This window comes from Thunnus maccoyii, chromosome 9 (genome assembly GCF_910596095.1).
Source record: "Thunnus maccoyii chromosome 9, fThuMac1.1, whole genome shotgun sequence".
Taxonomy (NCBI): domain Eukaryota; kingdom Metazoa; phylum Chordata; class Actinopteri; order Scombriformes; family Scombridae; genus Thunnus; species Thunnus maccoyii.
This window is the reverse complement of record NC_056541.1, coordinates 4145499-4165470: the sequence shown is the minus strand read 5'-3', so window position 1 is coordinate 4165470 and position 19972 is coordinate 4145499. Positions and strand designations below refer to the sequence as shown.

The 19972-nt window shown below is 39.7% G+C and overlaps 3 protein-coding genes across 5 annotated transcripts; 2 read left to right on the top strand and 1 right to left on the bottom strand.

Annotated features, from left to right (window-relative positions):
* Positions 1–2: 2 nt before the first annotated feature.
* Positions 3–3956, top strand: seta (SET nuclear proto-oncogene a). The gene is made up of 8 exons (XM_042422611.1): positions 3–236; positions 1336–1393; positions 1573–1715; positions 1851–1954; positions 2044–2157; positions 2461–2631; positions 2819–2950; positions 3033–3956. The coding sequence occupies exons 1-8, from the start codon at positions 164–166 to the stop codon at positions 3054–3056; spliced, it is 819 nt and encodes a 272-aa protein (XP_042278545.1). The 5' UTR covers positions 3–163; the 3' UTR covers positions 3057–3956.
* A 6-nt stretch (positions 3957–3962) lies between these two features.
* On the bottom strand, positions 3963–6032 carry si:ch211-51h9.7 (uncharacterized protein LOC558400 homolog). Its single transcript, XM_042422612.1, has 2 exons — positions 5233–6032; positions 3963–4216 (listed from the first exon to the last, which is right to left on the bottom strand). Exons 1-2 carry the CDS (start codon positions 5651–5653, stop codon positions 4062–4064), a joined length of 576 nt encoding a protein of 191 aa, XP_042278546.1. The 5' UTR covers positions 5654–6032; the 3' UTR covers positions 3963–4061.
* An 86-nt stretch (positions 6033–6118) lies between these two features.
* Positions 6119–19740, top strand: LOC121904723 (outer dense fiber protein 2-like). Of its 3 annotated transcripts, none has more exons than XM_042422605.1 (17): positions 6121–6590; positions 7512–7628; positions 8930–9069; positions 9773–9902; positions 10018–10149; positions 10242–10316; positions 10398–10469; positions 10600–10716; positions 11653–11853; positions 13233–13342; positions 14100–14235; positions 14537–14647; positions 15626–15889; positions 17367–17467; positions 17580–17742; positions 18298–18423; positions 18667–19740. In XM_042422605.1, exons 1-17 carry the CDS (start codon positions 6486–6488, stop codon positions 18811–18813), a joined length of 2247 nt encoding a protein of 748 aa, XP_042278539.1. In that variant the 5' UTR covers positions 6121–6485; the 3' UTR covers positions 18814–19740. The 3 variants fall into 3 exon arrangements, with proteins under 3 accessions (XP_042278541.1, XP_042278539.1, XP_042278540.1); XM_042422606.1 differs by having other exon boundaries at positions 6123–6590; positions 7512–7607; XM_042422607.1 differs by lacking the exons at positions 18298–18423; positions 18667–19740 and having other exon boundaries at positions 6119–6590; positions 17584–17688.
* The last annotated feature ends 232 nt before the right edge of the window (positions 19741–19972 follow it).

The window sequence follows — 19972 nt, the reverse complement described above, 5'->3', positions numbered from 1 at the left end:
TCCTCGCTCATCGGCAGCTACATTGTGCGGAAAGCAGCACGTTGTTGGCTTCTGAACGCTGAACTTTACGCCGAATTAACGTTCTCCTGTTCAAGGAGAAACCAGATTCAGAGCCACCAGCTATTCTCTCAGACGTCTGTAAGTTACCCCAGCTTGCGAAAACATGTCGGCCTCGGCGGCAAAAGTGAGTAAAAAGGAGCTGAACTCGAACCATGACGGAGCGGACGAAACCTCCGGTAAGGGGAATGGCGGCCTCACCGTTCACCGCCATTTTTCACTTTCTTCTCTTAACATAATTTGCATTGCTACCACCGGGGTGCAATATTGTTAATAATTATTGTGTGTGTTGCTTTGATTTTGCTTAACGCTCCGGGACCTGCTTTGTGGCTCACCTCAGTGTTTTGCTGCGTGTATTCACATTTAGCTCGCAGCAGCTAGCTCGTTGGTTAGCATGCCGCTGCTGTTGTTCAATTCACACCGGTGCTGAGAGGCCATGTTAGCTCATTTAGCATCATCAGCGTGGCCAGTTGTGTCGATGGATACTGACTGAGTGGCCGTGCGCGATGCTGGAGGATCATTCTTCAGTGTGCTGGTGTAATATGACCTAAAATCTGGCAATTCATGCTTACTTTATTAATTATGAAGTTTAATACCCGGAAAAGTTGGCCGTTTCATTTAACGTTAGGCGTTAGCATTTAGCAAGCTAGTGTTGTTGTTGTAACGTTACCTAACGCTAGCTGACGACGTTATGTTTTGTTAGTCATCAAGATGCATTTAAATCCACCTGCCACTTGTTTTATGTATTTAGGCAGCTGAATACAGGCCTTTTATGAGCAGGAGTTTGACAGTTTGGGGTCTGTTCTGGCGTGTGTCCTCGCTTGGTGTCTCACGTTATCGCGGCTCCGTGTGTGTGTGTGCAGTCAGATGTCCCACATTTAAACCACGCGGCCTCGTCAGTCGCAGCCGGCAGGAAACGGTGAGTGTCTGAGCCGCTAGAGCTGCTGCCATTGGCCGTTCACAGTGCACTAACCTCCGGAGGACCGGAGGCTTAAGCTGCTGTAAACACCGAAAGTGCCGCAAAACCGCCCTTGCTGCTCCGGTGGATTTTCAGATCACAGTAAAAACTAGTTGCGGGTATTAAAAGCAACTTCGGATTAGCAAGAAAAAAACAAAACTTATTTATATTTTCTTAATTTTGTATGTGGACATGAGGTGGTACGCTATGTTTTCAGTTTAGATTAAAAAAAATACGTTTTTTTATTTTTAAAAAAAATCTGTCTTCGTCACAGAATTAATTTGTATTAAATCTTGTTTTTTGTTATTTTTTCTCTGCAGAGAAAGAGCAGCAAGAAGCTATTGAACACATTGACGAAGTTCAAAATGAAATTGACAGGTAAGAAAATTTGTGACATTGATTTAAGTCAGGGTTGTGAGAGACTGTTTTTTTGTTGTTGTTGTTTTTAAAGTATGCCTGAGATTTTATGTCCATCAGAAAACTACAGGTGATTAGCACATCTTTGACAGAAAGGGGAACTTGCTTGCATGAAAACCTTTTTTTTTTTCCTCCCTCAGGTTGAACGAGCAAGCCAGTGAGGAGATCCTCAAAGTAGAACAGAAATACAACAAACTCCGTCAGCCATTCTTTCAGAAGAGGTCAGAACTGATCGCCAAAATCCCCAACTTCTGGGTCACCACGTTTGTCAACCATCCACAAGGTAAGCAATTCAACTTTAGGTCTACGTTGCTGTAGTCTGGCCAATGGAAATAATGAAAGCTTTTTTTCTTTTTTTTTTTGTATGATTCCGACCGTATATGGAGTTAAAGTTTTATCTTCAAAATCTTTTCCACAGTATCTGCCCTACTGGGGGAGGAAGATGAAGAAGCACTTCATTACCTGAGCCGAGTGGAGGTGACAGAGTTTGAAGACATCAAGTCAGGCTACAGAATAGATTTTGTAAGTATTGTTTGCTGCACATATGACAAGGAGGAGGTGCAGGTTGTTTTTGTGTATGTGTTCTTACCTGGGTATATTCTGTGTTACAGTATTTCGATGAAAATCCGTACTTCGAAAACAAAGTACTTTCCAAAGAATTCCATCTGAACGAGAGCGGAGACCCATCTTCAAAGTCAACAGAAATCAAATGGAAATCAGGAAAGGTATGTGTGTGTTTTTTAAGTTTTTGTGTTGTCAGTAAAGTAAACTGGAACTTTTTTTTTTTTTAACAACCTGTAACCAGTTATGTAGCATTCTTAAAATCCACTTCACATATGTACCTTTTTTTTTTTTTTTGTTTAGTTTTTTCTTAATATATCGAGTTCCCGTCTTTTTTTCCAGAATTGCTTTGCAAGCCTTAGGTTCTTAACTGACATTATAGCAGCCTGACCTGACCTAACTCCAGAGGTTGCATACTGAGAAGTTTTAAATAACCTGACACTTAATTGTCCTCCGTTTGTTCGTAGGACCTGACCAAGCGCTCCAGCCAGACACAGAACAAAGCAGGAAGGAAGAGGCAACATGAAGAGCCAGAGAGCTTCTTCACTTGGTTCACTGATCACGCCGATGCCGGCGCTGATGAGCTTGGGGAGGTCATCAAGGACGACATCTGGCCAAACCCGCTGCAGTACTACCTGGTATGTTAACTGCCAGCAAACTGAATGGTTGCTACTTTGGTCGATGTGGCTCTGCTTGTGGCATGTTTATCTACCTTCTCACTTCCCTCAGTGGGCAGAAATTATTTTAAGGATCAACCAAAGCAGGACACTTAACTTTGTCTGTTTTTAAACTGAAAAGCAAACACTAAGTGATTCTCATCCATAGGTTCCTGACATGGATGATGAAGAGGGTGAAGGTGAGGATGACGAAGAAGACGAGGAGGGTCTGGAGGACATAGATGAGGAGGGTGATGAAGACGGAGAGGAGGATGAAGAGGATGATGGAGAAGATGGAGAGGTAAAGCAAAGTTAAGAAAAGAAGTAGTGTTGCAGCAGTTGTGTTTTCAACATCCACTGACTGTCTGTCTTTGATCTTTCAGGATGACGAGGGAGAAGACGACTAAGATAAAACATCACCTACCCAAACCCTCAACCTTCTATTCCCTATTTTGTTTTTCCACTCATGTTCGGGAGCAAAGGTTTTACTTTTTTTTTTAAACTTTTTTTTTTTTTTTTTTTTTTTTTTTTAAATCCGTGTGTGCTTCATTTTACATTCTGAAGCCTCTTCACCTGTTGGTGCCATGTTATGTTCTCCTTTGACTCATCTAAGGCCAATGGCACTTTGCCCTGAATTGTGAGTACCATCCCCCAAAGTCATCTCAAAAAATAATAATAAAAAAAGTATAAAAATAGAATCAGCACGGCATCCTGAGTAGAATTTGAAGACAATTCACACATATTTCCTCCTGTTAAAGGTTGTGTGGTAAATTGACTAAAGCCATGGTGTAGTGACCTAGCTCTAGCAGACCTCTATTTTTTTTTTTTTTTTTTTTTACCATAATTTTTTTTTTTTCCTTTTTTTTTCAGTTGGGCGTTTGATCCCTTGAAAAAACTGTTATTTTCCCCTATGTGGTTAACAAGTACCAGCTCATTCCTTTGACTTGTAATGTTTAGGGGGAGGGGGGTGGGGTAAGCTGGGGAGGGGCAGGAGTATGTTGGCTATTGGGGAGAGTGGTTATTTTGACACCATTTCTATGGGACTTTTTTTTTTTTTTTCATTGTATTGTTTTACAGATATCCATGAAAATTGAATGACATTTCTAATAAAGAACAAAATGGAAAAAAAAACAAGCTTGTAAATTTTGGCCCCCACTGCTTCATGGGTTTAAAAAAAAAAACAAACCTGTTATCTCACAGAATTTACATTTAATCACACTTTCCTTTTCCGCTGGGGGGGGAAGAAACTGTTTTAAATTTGAGGTGTACAACTTGCTTTGTTACAATAATAAAACTTACTGTGTATACATGTGTGGGAGTCTTCAAACCAAGTAGGTGCATAGAAATTTATTTAAAAAATAGATTTAGGTAGCAGCAAAGGCGCCTGGGTTAAATCGTACAGTCAACGCACATCAGCTCACAAAGGATTTTGGGGTTATGAGCAGGCTCGAGGCAAAATCTTCTCTTAACAGTTGATGGGTGATTAAAGCCAGGAAGGTGTGCTCCGACTCCTCAAATCTGGTTTTTGTGATCGTGTCTGGCCAATCGATGGGCTGGAAGGCCCAACCTGGAGTGAGAAAGAAACAAATCAATAGCTAAAACACATGTTAAGATGTTTTAATGGGCACCACACTATATATCACTTAAAGCAATGCGAAACAGGGTCTCTAAACTCAAGTGGAAAGTCTGTAGAATGGGATTACAAAGAAAGCTTGTTCGGCGAGTATAATTTTCCTCTATTTTGCTTGTAAATTATGTGATGCCAAATACTGGATGTCAATATGATACACACTAATAGTATTTCATAAAACTAAATTACATGAATGTGCATAATTTGAGATTAAAATCTTTATGTAGACTGATTTAACACTGAAGTTATTAGTAACAACATAGTAAGCAAGTAATAATTTATTATTACTTGATTTATTTATTACTTGCTCCAATGAACTTACTACACAATATCTTGGTAAAAAAAATAAATTATTACATATTAAAATTTCTATTTTGTCCGACTAACAGTCCTAAACTGCAAAATATTCATATTACTATTATTAAATGTGAAGAAAACCAGCAAATAGTTTCAAAAATGTAACTGATTGATGCTCTGTCAATCTGCTGATAATAGTTTCAGCTCTACATGAAAGTATTTCATAAGAATACTTTTCCACAGTTAATTTAATGTGGCAAACTTTTGAGCCCTTTGACTTCAAATTATTTTTGGCTCAATATTTAAAGTATTTCTCCATAATTGAGACAGTTAGTTTTAATTGGGATATACTACATCCGGATTATATCAAATTTAAATATAGATACGAGTATTTTATAAGAAAGAATGACTCTAAGAGTTTTTTATGCTTTGTCATGATTATGAATATTTGGGAAAAAATGGCATGTGGCCGAAAAGGCTTTCATAGATTTGTTTTGCGTTATGTCTTAATTGTAGAAGTGATGTGTCATAGCAGAGTACACACGACTTAACCTAAAAGTTCTTGAAACTTTTAAGTTTACGCAAACTTGTTTATAAGTTTGAAAGTTTCTGAAGATGTGTACTGTACTTCAGGATGTTTACGGGTTTATACCCACCTAAATGAGAATTACACCGAGGACAGGTGGCCACCGTCCATGAATAGCCCGGGAACCAGGAGAAGCGCTTATCTGCCGGCCAGTGCTGGGTAACGTCCGCTTTTCTGAACGTGATCACCTCAAACCGGTGTCCGTGGGGGTTTTCGAAAAGCTGGACATTAACCCTCCGGCCCCCGAGCAGCGTGTCGTTGCGGCTGGAGAGCGCCAACCGGCTGGGGACGAAGTGGATGTCCGTCCCGACAGCCAGCTCGTGTCCGCACGCCCTGCACAGCAGCAGCGTGTCGGCGCTGGTCCCGGTAGCACACGCCTCACCGGGCCGGTATGCAGCAGGGTAAAACAGCAGTACAAAGGAAATGTACTGGATTATTATGAACCTCTCCAGCTGCTTTACGAGCAGCAGCAGGCCCCGTTTGCATCTCATTGCACGCACATGGACCTGCAAACTAACTAGCTTTGTTTTTACCCGAGACAGCGCGTCGACTGAAACATCGATCAGTGCCGTTTGGTTATCGAAATACCAATCGAAAATACCCAAGATTCAACAGTTTCGCCTTTAACTCGTCGAAGTACAGACTTGTTGGATATGTATATACCGCTATTATGGTGATTAGTGAACTTAGGCAGCGACTAATAGCGAATATTCGGAAGTGCCGTGCAGAAAAACAGGAAATACAGTCATCTCAACCATTTCCTACTTTTTAACTGCGTACTGAACAGTTACATAACTAAACCATTAAAATGAATTTAAGCTTTACATTAGTCTCATTTCAACTACAAAATACATTTTAGTGGTGTCACCGTCATTTTGAGATTAATTTTTGTGTTTTTATTTTCTTTCTTTTTTTGGTATTTTTCTAATAAAAAAAAACAATAGTAAGACGGACAGAAAGTCTTTCGTTTGAAAATTAAATTCTCTCTCTTTTTTTTTTAAAGGAAATAGCTTTATAAGCTAAATGCGTTTTTAACAGTCGATTTAAACATTAACCGTTACTTTCTATGGTAACCACGGGCAACGCTTATCAAAAATTCCCTTCCACCAATCACAGAACGAGATCTTGCAAACGAGCCAATCAGCGGGCTCGTTTGTCGTTCCCCAAACAACCGTCCGTTCCACGCAGACACAAGTAGAGATTTATCTTGGGAACATGTAACTTAACACGCTAATAATGAGCTGTCGTTTGTTTATATTCATTGTTTCGGGCATTTATTGGCCCTAAAAGCGTTCTGAGGGCAGTTTTAACGTTGGGGGAAGAATGAAAACCCGGGATTCACCGCCGCCACCGCCGGTTCATGTCCATGTACCGGAGACCACACCTGTACACGTTCATATGAGAAGGAGTCCCAGCAAGACCCCGCAGGTAAACAACACAGTTACACCATGAGTTACACTGGTTCATTAAAGTGGAAATACTATGTTACGTTGTCATAGGTCACTTTTTGATTGACATTTTAAATATCCCACATGCATAGTACGTTTGTAATGTAAAATGTAAACAAATGTGTGAAATGCATCACCTGTCTTAAAGGACAGGTTCAGAATATTTCAGGTCTGTCTTAAAACAACTGTCAAGAGCCCAAATAAACATTGAAACATGTTTTTCTTGCTGTAATCATTCCTCCTGTTCATACTGACCATTAGAAGATCCCTTCATAATGCACTTTTGTGCAAAAAATGTATTTAAAAGTTTATCTGAAGCTAATATGAAGCTTCAGCTGTCCTAATAAGCCAAATCAAGTAGATATCTTTCAACGTCACAGTCTTTTTAGTGCCAAAGTCCCTCTTTTTGTTACTATACTTCCACCGCAGCTCAACAGGGAAACACTGTCCGAGGAAACACAAAGAGGGAATTTCATGCTAAAAAGACTGTAAATGTGTCAGATATCCACTTGATATGACTAACTCAGACTGATGAAGCCTCATATAAGCTTCACATCAACTTTTAAATGACTGTGTGGACACACTGTGGTTTTGGCCTCCATCACTTCCATTGAAAGTACATTGGAAGGATCTTTTAATATCCAGTATGAACAGGAGGAATGATTACAGCGAGGAAAACCTCTTTCACTGTTCATACGGACACCTGACTGCTGGTTTAAGACACACTTGTAAAATTGTGAACCTATCCTTCAAGTACTGATGTGTTAGCTTCTTCACAGCACATTGTAATTGTTCCCCTTTAACACGCTAAAACCAAGCAATAGTTTACAATTAAATAGACTAAATTATAAAGATTGGAAGATGATATTTTACTTGTGAATTCCTCTTTTTTTCCCTGCAGAACAGGACAAAAGATGCCCAGGCGAAGGGAGAAGGAGGGAGGTCAAAGAGTCGGGCGCCTTGGATTCCTCCAGGAATACTGTCCTCCAGAAGAGATGTGGGTTCATACATGTGTCAGGTCTCTTTATAGTGTTTATCTCTCACTGTCATGCTATACTTTCAATCAAAACCAACAAATATGCTACTGAACACACACATACACACAAAGCTTCTTTGACAAGATTTCACTGTTAGAGAAGTATTTTACACTTAGTGCTGAAAGTACTTAATAAAATACAAACCAAATTGAATGTAATAAAGAATAAGAATGCTAATTTTATTTTTAAGTGCAACACACCGAGCAGATAATTGACTCCTGTGAGAAACCCTGCAGTAAAATAGACAGACTGATGATGGGCAGGGAATCACCTAATTCAGTGAATGTTGTTGCAGCACTTTAGCAGAGTGATTGCATATTTTGCAAATAATTAAGCACCTAAAAAGTTACCAAAAAAATTTAAAGGATTTTAAAGCTCCAACTGAATGAAATGAAAAATATACACTGATACACAGCACATTTTATTGGTAGCACTTTGAATACTTCAGAATAGTGCTTCAACAATTAGCGATAGACAATCGTCGACTATTTTGATAATTTAATAATTGTTTTAATGATTGACAGCGTTTCCATACACAAGAGAATCCTGGAGATGGTGTTTACATTGAACATGAGAAACGTGGTCATTCAGCTCCCTGTTTCCTCATCTCAGTCACTCATTTCTCTACCAACAGAGAATGTTTAGACACCTGCATGAGGTGTTTCTACAGTATGTCACAGTTTCTATTGGAGTATTCCAGGTATCATATCCAGGTTTCTTAAAAGGTTTCTGAAACCAGGATATGGTGTTTGTACGTGCTCTACACCTAACCGGGATACTCCAAAAACCTGATCATAACCAGGATACCGGTGTGCGTTTAAACACACTCATTTTTTAAACAAAAATGCCAAATATTTGCTTGTTGCAGCGTCTCAAATGTAAAGATTGAAGCTTTTCTGTGTCATACATGATGGTAAATGAATTTTTGGGGGGAGTTTGGTCTGTTAATTAGATCAAACAAGACGTTTGAAGACGTCACCGTGGGCTCTAAGAAATAATTACGGACATTTTTTACAATTTTCTCACATTTTATAGACAAACGCTTCATTGATTTATAAGGAAAATAAATCAGCATATTAATGGATAATGAAAATAATCATAAGTTGCAACCCTTCTTCATAACTTGAATCTTTTCATGTAAGAAAATATTCCAGCACCTGGTTTAATTGCAGAGCTCAGCACAGATATCTACACTTTATTGAAAAATCCTTCAATCAAGTTCAGCCTTATTTGTGTGTGTTCATTGAACATGGGTTCTCTTTGTTTGTGTCTTTATAACCAGAGGAGCAGAGTTCAGCATCAGTCAGAAGGTGGGACTGGCCTCCAGCGTGACGCAGAGGAGCAGGAAGAAGAGCTGGATGCAGTATCTAAAAACCTCAGCGTCCTGCTCAGAGAGCAAGAAAGCAACCGTCGATCAAAGAAGTAAGAGACGCTTCGGCAGCTGGGAAACTACAAAGCTTTGTATTAATGTCTTAGAGTTCAAAACGACTTTAGATGATCTACTTTTCATTTCTGGAGACATTTCGTTATCTTTAGGTGGTTAACAGCCCAAATTTAGACAACAAGAAATCCCATCCAGACAGTTTTAACAGCTGCAACTATTGTAGCAGTGATATATGTCAGGTCCCCTCAAAATTAAAAAAGCAAGGGCTACTCTCCTGGGTCACTGTTTCTCATTGTCGTTAAACATCATACAGGGAGAAATCTGTCACAGATGAGGCACAAACATAGATTTATTTATCACCTGTTGCTGCAAATAGACCAGAAAGCAATACAGTGTGTTTGATAAATTGTTACTGGACATGTGCTTTATGTTCACTCTTTGAAAAACAGTTGTAAATGTGCTGTTTTATTTGAGCGCTGCAGTTTCTCTTTGAGAACAGCTGTATGACATAAAACCTTCTGATTGTGGTAAAACGCACTGTTGGGTTTAAATGCTTTGTCATTTATAAAGATGAAACACCAACTCTTTGTGTGGAAGAGATGCTTTTCTGCTCCAACCAACCGAAAAAGTGCAGGTTGCAAACACTCCATATGTGATGACAGCTGAAACACAGGTAGTGCTTCATATCATCCTTGTAGATGTCTGTAAAGACTGAAATGTCTCTTCTTCTCTTGCTTTCAGGGCGGATGCTGGAGCTGAAGGCAGAAAGGTGGATGTGCTCCTGAGAGCGCTCGTAGAAGCAGAGATCGATGGCGTAGCGGTAGCCAATCAGCTGACAGCCCTGAAGGAAACTATCGACAGCCTTGCTAAGGTAATCAGACACCGGTCCACCAGGTCATCATTTTGAGAACACAGCTGGTCAGAAAGATGATGAATAAATGCAGGATGGATGATCACGTTTCTTTATTTTCGATCACTTTTTTTAGGACAAGCGGCTATCTAAGCTACACACAGCTTCACTCAGACGGCAGCAGGAGTTGTTGATAGAGAAGATAGAGATGTTTGACCACACGAACCACAGCCTTCGAGAGCTCCTCAGAGAGTGGAGTGAACACGAGGTACGGGAAGTTTACGCGCCAAAGAAAAACTCAGTGTCAACATGCAATAATTCTCTTCTGACTGTTTGTTTAAAATGCTGTGTTGTCGACAGAGAGAATCGCTGGTGTGGTCAGAACAGAAAGATGCCTTGAAGATTAGATTGGCCGACAGTGAAGCAGAGAACACTGTGAGTAACTATCACCAGGTCACATACAGTGTTGTTTTGCTGCCAAATAACATCTGATGTTGTTTTTTTCTTCTCTTACAGCGACTTTTAGCCAAATTCACCAACAAAGAGAAAGAGGCTTTCAAGCTTGCTAAGCATTTGGATTTTGAAAAGGTTAAAACCTTACCTGTATTTAAACATAAAGCTTGGTAGAAAAAGTTTGATATTTCTCACACGGTCATTTACCGGTTCATGTACAGTAAAGGTGATCCCATTCATCCTCTGCTTCATTCTGTCGTTGCAGGAAAATGTAAAGACGACAGAGGAGCTTTCAAAAATTCTGGAGTCCACCCGCGACCATCTGGAGTCTCAGCTGAGCAGAGCAGAGACTGAAAAAAGACATCTGAATGCTCAGATTCAGGTTTGTGAACATAAAGAAAATACAGAAAAACGCACATACATCAGCACATCATACTGACCGTTTGAAATGAGCGCTACCGTCGGTGTCGCAACAAATTTCAGATGTGGGCTATAAACCCTAATCCTTAAAGGACTAGTTTACCCAAATTCCTGGCTCCTCATATCTCCAAAAACGGTGGAGCAAATTTTCAAATAGGCGTTATTTGGATAAACTGATCTAAATGGTTGCTTTCTCACCTGGAAAAATGTCAAAACTTAAAGAAATGACAGCAATCTGAGGACAAAAATATTTTTAGCGTGGCTAAAATCTCTGCCATCGCTACCAGTTGGTGTGAAATGCACCCAGTGACGTTTGGTAAGCCAATAGGCCAGAGCTCGGATCGACTGCGTTCAGGCTCGATTGCTTTTCTTTTGTGCTCCTCATGTTCAGGTCTGAATTTCATATCTTGAATTTTAGCGTCTGAATTTGACCAAGTGTGTTTGAGCAACCTGAGACTTGAATTTTTAGATCTGAATTGAGCTTATTGAAAAAGAGCAACTTAAATATAGTTTTTGATTATCAGACACTTTCTGAATTTGAGAACCCTAAAATAAATATATACTGGGAATTAAGTTTTTGAAATTGCACAACTTGAAAGTAAGTATTGTGACCATATCAATTCAGAAAGATTGTTTTCAAAGTCAAATATTTCAGTTCAATAAATTCAGAAGTGATTAAATTTCAAAATTTGGTGTTCAGTTGTTGACATAATTCAAATTATTATGGCAATGATTTACTTCCATATTTTACCAAAGAAATAAGACGGTGATATTTTTATTTTATAAGAACTGGGTCTCTGTTGTAACTGAAGAAACTGAAGAGAATCAGTCTACAAATTATAAATAACGTATCTTCATTACATCTTAAACGTGGTTTGTGAATGTTTGTGTGGAGCAGAGGATGCAGCAGAGCTACGACCAACAGTACAAGGAGCTCCAGGCTCTGCAGAAGGAGCTGCAGACTGTGAAGCAGCAGCAGAGGAAGGAGGAGGACCAGGAGCACGACCAGCAAGACCGGGAGGCCCTGGCCCTGCTGACCCAGCAGGCCGAGCGAGCCGAGGAATCGGCCAGGCAGCTCGCCGCCAAACTGCAGGAGAAGGTTTGTTTAGAGCAGAGGTACTCTCCTGTAACATGACAAGTGCTTGTTAGATCCATCAACAGCCAATATGTTACTCTACATTGTAATAATTTAACAGTGGCTGTTTATTATTGTCTTAATGTCCAACTACTACAGCAACATATCTGCTTCATAAATCACTTGTCCCGTGTTCTCCTTTGGAAAAAAATCTGAAACTAAAAGGGGGAAATTTATTTTTGAAATTCATGATGGTGCCCCCTAGTTTTATTAATTTGATGAAATACCGTTATGTTATTAATCTATGTTACTGGAGTCGATACAGCAAATCAAATCTTGCTTAAAGTCACACTGAGCCTGATTGCATCCTGCTACACAACACAAGAGCCACAGACTCTGAACAACAACCTGCTAAAGTCTCCTTCTTATCTAACTTTCAAACATGAACACACGTGTCGCCCTGCAGCCTAACAAACACTCACTGGGGAGAAGTGTGGGGAAAGATATCTAATTAGCATTAAACTAGCATCTAAACAAACGTCGCTTCGGACACGTTAGATGCTGGTTTGGTCGTTGCTCTTCAAAATCTCTGTTAGCGACATGCCGTCTGTCTGACTTGTAGCTACAGCAGTTTGTTTACTTTGTCTCTTCTCTGTACAGGTTAACACTGGTAGCCTGCCAGCTGCTGTCAATCAAACACAGACACCGACACAAAAAAAAACATTTCTGATATTTTCCTGAAGACCTTTTTTCTTCATTCTAATAATGCAAAACTATTAACAATACACTGAATACAAATATGCTGACATTATTTTTGAAGAGAGATGATTAAATGTGATTTCAGTTGGACTTTTGGTAAATGGTGGTAAAAAAAAAAAGTTTTTTACCATCTAATAAAAGGTTTCTTCGCATTATATGTTATAAACAAACATATTTTCCCTCTGAGTTCTCTGCTTCACACAGCATTAAAATATTACACACATCATGTCTTTCTATAAAGTCGTTGTTATTCAGGATCATCCACAGACACTGCGGTGTGCAGCAGTGACGGCTCCTCGTCTGATCATTGGCTTTTATGCAAATCAAGTTCAAAGGAAGTCCAGCCGGCCTTTTTGCTTCAGTGGCAGAATTCTAGTCAAACATTCAACCAGCAGCAAACACAGAGGTGAAGCTGCAGAGTGGCTGAGCTTGTTTACGACATACAGCAGGCTGCAGTACAGACTGGACAGACTTCCTCAAAATTTAAATTAATTTCTTAAAAGGCTAAAACATGAACAATAATAATAAGACGGTGTGTGTGTGTGTGTGTGTGTGCGTGTGTGTGTGTGTGTGTGTGTGTGTGTGTGTGTGTGTGTGTGTGTGTGTGTGTGTGTGTGTGCGTGTGTTTGTGTTTTATCTTTCAGGAAACCCAGCTGGCTCAAGCTCTGTCCACATCCAGCGACTGGTGCCTCCGCCACTCTAAAGAGGCGACAGCTAAAGGACAGCTAGAAGAAGAAGTATCTGCTCTCAAATTGTGAGTGCGCATTCAGTCCAGTTTGATGCTTTAACACATCGCTAGCGCATCACATCACTAACAGTACAGATAACAGTAGTAGAGTCATTATCGTATATGTCAATATTTTGTTATTGTGAAGGCGAGGCAAGTTTATTTGAATAGCACCTTTTCAACAACAAGGCAAATCAAAGTGTTTTGCATAAAACATAAAAGGCATAAATGCAAAAATGTGAAAGAAACCCAAGACATCATAAAAAAGACACATTTAAATAGAAGTTTAAAAAGTTAAATAGAAAATAAAAACAAGCTGAAATAGAATAGACGAGTATAGACGAGACGAGTAAAACAGAAGAATAAAAATTGCACTGCATGATATGAATAAAAAGCCTAAATTTAATTTAATAAAAAGCAAAGAGAAAAGTCTGCAAAGCGAAGCCTAAATTTCCACTGTAGTTTCATTGAATTTCTAAAATATCATTAAATGTTTACATTTACCAGACAAAGAAGGTCAGAGAAAGTGTGATACATTTATTTTGATTCTGTAATTCATACAACAAATAAACAATTAAATGAACTAAACCAGTTTTAAAGAAAAGACAAAAAATGAGGAGGTTAAAACGATCGCTGTGAGAGTAAAACACAACAAATTTTCAATGTCATTAAATTCATTGCAGTAAAACGGTTTAGAAAAACCGGAATAATGTGACTATAAAGTGATTTTTGGGGACTGTGATGACAACATAACACAGTCTTTACGTTCCTGCCGCCCTCACAGGCAGGTGGCCGAGCTGAGCTCCCAGCTTCGCTCGGCGGAGGACAAGAGTCGGACGGAGAGGGAGGAGCTCAGGGATCAGTTTCAACACGTCAGCGCTGAAAACGCCTCCACCAAGCTGGACAACCAAAGACTCACGGTACCTTCATACAAATCTACATCAACAAACAGTAGCTCCTTATTTATATATATGAGAAGAATCGGCTGTTTTTAGAAAGCGTATGTGGTTATTACACAAAATCTTGTTGAAATTATCTTCATTTCTGGTATTTCACTGCTTTTTCTTCTGCTGTTATTACTTATTATCACTATTAGAGCTCTTTTTTTGTTATTAATATAATTGCAGTATTATAATACTTTGCGTAATTATGAAATGTGGAGTCATGTCATAATTCTTGTGTTTTATGGTGACATTTATTATAAACATGCATCATATTTAGGTCCAGTTGACGTCGTCTGAGGAGAAGCTCAGAGGTTTGCAGTCTGAAGCCAGGCGGCTGAAATCAACCATCAAAAAGCATGAAAACCTGGTGGAGAAATACAAGAAGAAGGTACAGAGAGACTAGTTCCTGACTAACCTCAGTCTAACGTCAGGGTCCAGATTTTACCCTCAGACATCAGGTCACGGTTCACACATTGACCATCTTCACACCCGTCCATCCATCTCTCCTGTCAGCGGAGGAGGCAGAGTTAACCACTGCTGCAGCTTCACCACCTGAAAACTGAGATAACTGAAGTACAACTGAGGCTTAAAGCTCAATCAGATATGAAGTATTACAGCAAGACAAAAAAAACATTTAAAAACATTAGGAGCTTTGCAACAGCAGTTATAACATGTAAACAAGACAAATACAAAGAAGCACAACGACTGCAGCTGCAAATGATAAAGAGAAGAAAAGTTGCTTTCAAGCTTTTCAGAACTTCACTGCATAAAATATTTTTCTCTTCTTCTTCTTTTTTTTTTGTTCAGTGTAGTAAAACCAAGTCTTCTCCGTCTCTGAAAAGCGCACTACAGTCAACAGACGTGCAAGGCGACGGTCATGTGACCCACGAACTTCACTGTAAAGTTGCAGGTTGTAGTGCCGCTGCTAAATAGGAAGCAGGAAATGGTTCTTTAAAATAAAAAATGTTGCTCCAGAAATTTGTGATATATTTAAAAGTGAATTTTTTGACCCAAAAGCTCAGAATGAGCCCCGGGTCCACTTTTGGACTGCGACCCACCAGTTGGGAATCACTGTTATACCCCTAAAAAAAAAAATTATCTTAGCTAAAAATCTGCATGATTTATGTGCTTTTGTATGTAAAAAAAAAACAACAAAAAACCCCATACTGTGTCAGCCAATGAGTCGGACCTTTTATACATATATTATACTTTTCACTCTTTAAAGGTTTAATACACTCAAATCACAAAAGAAAAAGAGCTTTTATGGTATTTATCCATGCATGTCTATCTGCACACATTAAGAAATAATAATCTCTACATGGAAACACAGAGACACTTGAAGTTTGCTGTTTCCTGTCTTGTGCAGGTCCAGCAGGCTCGTCTGGAATCGGAGGAGTGCTGCCTGAAGCTGGAGGCGACGCAGAAGGAGGCGCGGGAGGTGACGGTGAGCCTGGAGAGGGAGAAGGACCAGGTGAAGAGGGAGCTGCTGGACCGACTCAGAGGACTCGAGACGCTGCCCGACAAACTGAGGAGGGCCGAGCAGCAGCTGCGAGACGTCCAGGAGGAGGCCGACGTCCACAAGAGGAGGAACGTAGAGCATAGCGCCACCCTCTCTGAAGTTAGACACAAGGTACTGACAGCTGTTATAAACCTCTCGTTCCTCCCGCCTGTATCCCAACACACGTATCTGCACGCACACCCACAGATGAGTCAGCGAGCAGGTTGTTCAGTGTTGCTATGGCAGAAGGGACAGAACTTCTGCCAAACTGAGCTCTTCTCCTTTTCAAAGTCCTCTGTTATTTTCAATTACGATTTTGGCTTCAAACGATTATGAAAACAAGATAATCGAGATAAAATGATTATTGTGCCGCGCTCCGTTTCGCAATGATGACCTCGTTTTGTCTTGTGTTATAAATCCAGCGCATCCCTTTCCTTTACACTCACTCACCCTCACTGGGAATCCACATATGAAGTGAGACGTGAGCATTTTAACTGTTTAATCTACACCAACTCCGACCTGCGTTCAGCTGAGAGGACAGCAGCCGGACAAACTGCCTCCACCAGACTGACTGACAGCAGAAATTGACTGAAAAAAATAGTTTTCATGTCGGCTCCGCGGGAAGAAATCGACAGTGTTTGTATTAATTGATTCATTGATTTTATTTCCCCGCCCACCGTAGCGAGTGAGGGGAACCTGTAGTGAAACAGGCAGCTCACAGACAGACTGGGAGCCTTGATTGAAAGGCTTATACATATATACAGCAGGATATTTGTGTGATATAAACAGCTATCTGTGCACATTACGCTTCTGTAAAACACGAGGGGTTTGAGACGCACGTCAGCATGTGTGATCCTGGTAAGTTTTTTGTTGTTGTTGTTGTTGTTGTCGGAGATGTCTAACGTGATAAAGAAACAGGGGGAACAGTACAGCAGGATGGTTTGGAATCAATCAATCAAAGCTGGGTTTACTGTCTAAAGTGGGTCCAAAACATGTGAAGTTGTTGACCTGTTCTACTGCTGTGGATGGAGGTTGTGTTCAGTCCTGTGTCAGGTGTGTTTAATGTGTTAATGACCGGTTCTTTTGTTTTGTCACTGCACCGTTGCGTGAAATGAGAAATGTGAGAGTTGATAGGATGTGCAGCTTTTAACATGCTGGACTCTGGGGTATTACTATTACTAGTCATATTTCTATTATTATTATTGTTGTTATTGTTATTTATGTTGTTATTATGGTTCTCTCTGTCTCTCTCCTTCCCTCTTTCTTTCTCTCTCAACCCAACCGGTGGAGGCAGATGGCCGCCCACCTAGAGTCCAGTTCTGCTTGAGGTTTCTTCCAGTTAAAGGGGAGTTTTTCCTTTCCGCTGTCGCCAAGTGCTGCTCATGGGGGGAATATTGAGTCTCTGTAAATTAAAGAGTCCAGTCCAGACCTGCTCTATGTGAAAAGTGCCCTGAGATTACTTTTGTTATGATTTGGTGCTATATGAATAAATAAATTGAACTGGACGTTGGGATTATACGGTCAGCGTTTTAGACTCCTGGATGGTCAGCGGAGGTGGATTTCTATCATGACTGACACTGTGTTATCTGTTGATTGTGTTCATCCACAGGTGGAGCAGCAGGGCTCTCAGCTGGAGATGTTTCAGCAGAGGAACACGCTGCTGCAGGAGGAGAACAACGTTCACAAAGAGAAAATGTACAACTTAGAGAGGTAGTGTACTTTTATCGGTTGCAAATCGATCGCTGGAGCATCAAAACACTTCTGTGATTTGAAATAATCACAGACGTGTTTACATTTTCTGTTGATTTGTCTGCTTGTGAAGGAAGTTGGAGGACTTCAAGGTAGAAAACAAAGAGATGTCTGACACTCTCATTGCAAAGGAAGCGACCATCCGCAGTGTTCAACAGCAGCTGGAGGAGAAGGTCTGCGAGTGCAACGTCCTGTCCAGGAAGCTGCAACATACTCTGGATGACGCACAGCGACAGGTCTGAAACTATGAAGTCACATCTTTACCTGATTCAAATCTTAAGAGTGACAGAGCAGCTGCTGAGATATAGTATAGGATATTGTCAGTCTGATGGTTTACACATGTTTGGATTCTGTTATACCTGCTACTGTCTGGGCCCTTTCCCCTTCCCTTTTCATTTCCTCCACTATTCATCCTGCTTGTATTTTGTCAATGCAGAAAAGGCCTGAAGTCATGTTATCATGACCCCTTAAATACCTTAAAATGCGTTGCTTTTAAAACTTTTAAAATTATTTTTGGAGCATTTTCTGGCTCCAGTAGACAGCTGACAGTAGAGAGATGATCAGAAATGAGGAGCAACAAGAAAACAGAGTTCAAACCTTTGTGTCACGTTTATACAAATCTGCAAAAGGCCACAATAATTACTCACATGCACGTTTACGTACAGGATGTACATTGAAACAGTTTTTGCTTTCTGTAATTATTCTGTGTCGATACACAAACGGGCACCTGACTCTTGTTTGAAGACCGATTTGAAAAACTGCTAACTTATCGTTTAATATCGGCCCCGCAGGTGGACGACAGCATGCAGAGAGTTTTGGCCAAAGAGAGAGCGTCTCAGTCGAAAGCGTTGGACCTGCAGAGTCAGCTGAGCCGAGCCAAATCAGAGATGAGTCAACTGCAGCGAAGCAAGCAGGAGGTACGTCACTGTGCATCTCTGCAAAATGCTTCCATTACTAGTCAGTGACTGTTTAGACAGATTCAAACTCTGAACAGGATTAAATTAGTGGAGAAATGAATATATAAACTTATCTGTTATCCACTGGTTCTCATGTTGGACACACGTGTGAATCTGTGGCCCACAAACAAACGTTGAAGAGCTGAAAAAAGGGAAATTAAAAATCTTACAGATGTTTTGTTTCTGTGTGTTTCTGTTCTTCAGATGGAGCGTCGTTTCCAGAGTCAGCTGCAGAACCTGAAGGACAGACTGGAGCAGTCGGACGCTACGAACCGCAGTCTGCAGAACTACGTTCATTTTCTCAAAACCTCATACGGAAACGTGTTTGGTGACTCTTTGCTCGCAAGCTGACCACTAAATCGTCCAGTTCGAACAGGCATCCGAGCCTTATAACCTCTATGAAATGAATAAAGTGAATTTTAAAATGAAAGTTTTTACGTTTTAGTTGATTGGAATGTATTTATATGATTTTGAATAAAAAAACCTTTCTGCACAGTTGTTGATTCTGATGAGATTTGACACTTTATGTCTCTGAATTTTACTTTCCTTTCAAATGTACAGAAAATAAAAAATAACTACATAATAAATATAAACATATTTAGCATTCAACGCAGCCAAACTGAATGGCCCACATGTAATTCCTATATGAATACCATAGGTTTAAAATACTATATTAAATAAATATGAATATTTTAGATAGAATATAGACTTACTCCCACCAAATCCCCTTAACCAGTTTGGTAATTCAAGATATTCTTTCTCATAAAAACCTTATAGGAGATAAACTAAGATATTTTTTAAATAACTCAGGTCTGTTCTTCAATTTAGTATATATATATATAGCATGTGAAATGACAATTAAAAAGCCAGCTGGTGGCTTTAATGCTGAATTTTGCAATGTCTCATATTGGAATTAGATTTGAAGTTTTTGGATGAGAAGTGTGTATTTGTACAAATTGAGCAAATAAATAATAAACAGGCAGATTTTTAAAAAAAGAGAGTTTAAGGGAGTGTTATATTATAATGTGGAGCAAATGTTAATGCCAGAAAGACTCTCAGAAGCTAAAGAAACCCAACTGTAATTAGATAGTTTTCATTTTTATCACAAAATAACATTTTGTGAGATTATTAAACCAAGAACAAAACAAGTTATAATAAGAGTCAAAAGCCTGATCCCATATGAAGCACTGTATGTAACCTTGCACGTGTCTGTAAAATGTGTTTAAAAAGGACTGATGGACCTCTGTCACCTCAAATAAAACATGTGTATAACTTTAATGTACGTGTGGTTTGTTGTATTATATTTTATTAACATTTTACTGCTTAATTATAATTTATTTTGTGTATTATTTAATCATCTATTTTGCTCCAATCTAAAATCTCGCCTTGGGTACCACCATAGTCAGGGCCGGTGTTACATTGTATTTCGTGACCCATCAGATTCTGTGACCTGCAGTGTTGGAAGAAGTACTAAGATGTATCAATAACACGATGTAAAAACACTTCATTA

What these genes read in the sequence shown, in the direction of transcription:
- seta (XM_042422611.1), top strand. Translation starts at nt 164, where the DNA reads ATGTCGGCCTCGGCGGCAAAAGTGAGTAAAAAGGAGCTGAACTCGAAC. An exon ending in CGGAGCGGACGAAACCTCCG is followed by an intron (nt 237 to 1,335) that starts GTAAGGGGAATG and finishes TTTTCTCTGCAG; the next exon opens with AGAAAGAGCAGCAAGAAGCT. An exon ending in ACCCGCTGCAGTACTACCTG is followed by an intron (nt 2,632 to 2,818) that starts GTATGTTAACTG and finishes TCTCATCCATAG; the next exon opens with GTTCCTGACATGGATGATGA.
- si:ch211-51h9.7 (XM_042422612.1), bottom strand. Translation starts at nt 5,653, where the DNA reads ATGAGATGCAAACGGGGCCTGCTGCTGCTCGTAAAGCAGCTGGAGAGG. An exon ending in TCGGTGTAATTCTCATTTAG is followed by an intron (nt 4,217 to 5,232) that starts GTGGGTATAAAC and finishes TTCTCACTCCAG; the next exon opens with GTTGGGCCTTCCAGCCCATC.
- LOC121904723 (XM_042422605.1), top strand. Translation starts at nt 6,486, where the DNA reads ATGAAAACCCGGGATTCACCGCCGCCACCGCCGGTTCATGTCCATGTA. An exon ending in AGCAACCGTCGATCAAAGAA is followed by an intron (nt 9,070 to 9,772) that starts GTAAGAGACGCT and finishes TCTTGCTTTCAG; the next exon opens with GGCGGATGCTGGAGCTGAAG. An exon ending in TCTCTGAAGTTAGACACAAG is followed by an intron (nt 15,890 to 17,366) that starts GTACTGACAGCT and finishes GTTCATCCACAG; the next exon opens with GTGGAGCAGCAGGGCTCTCA.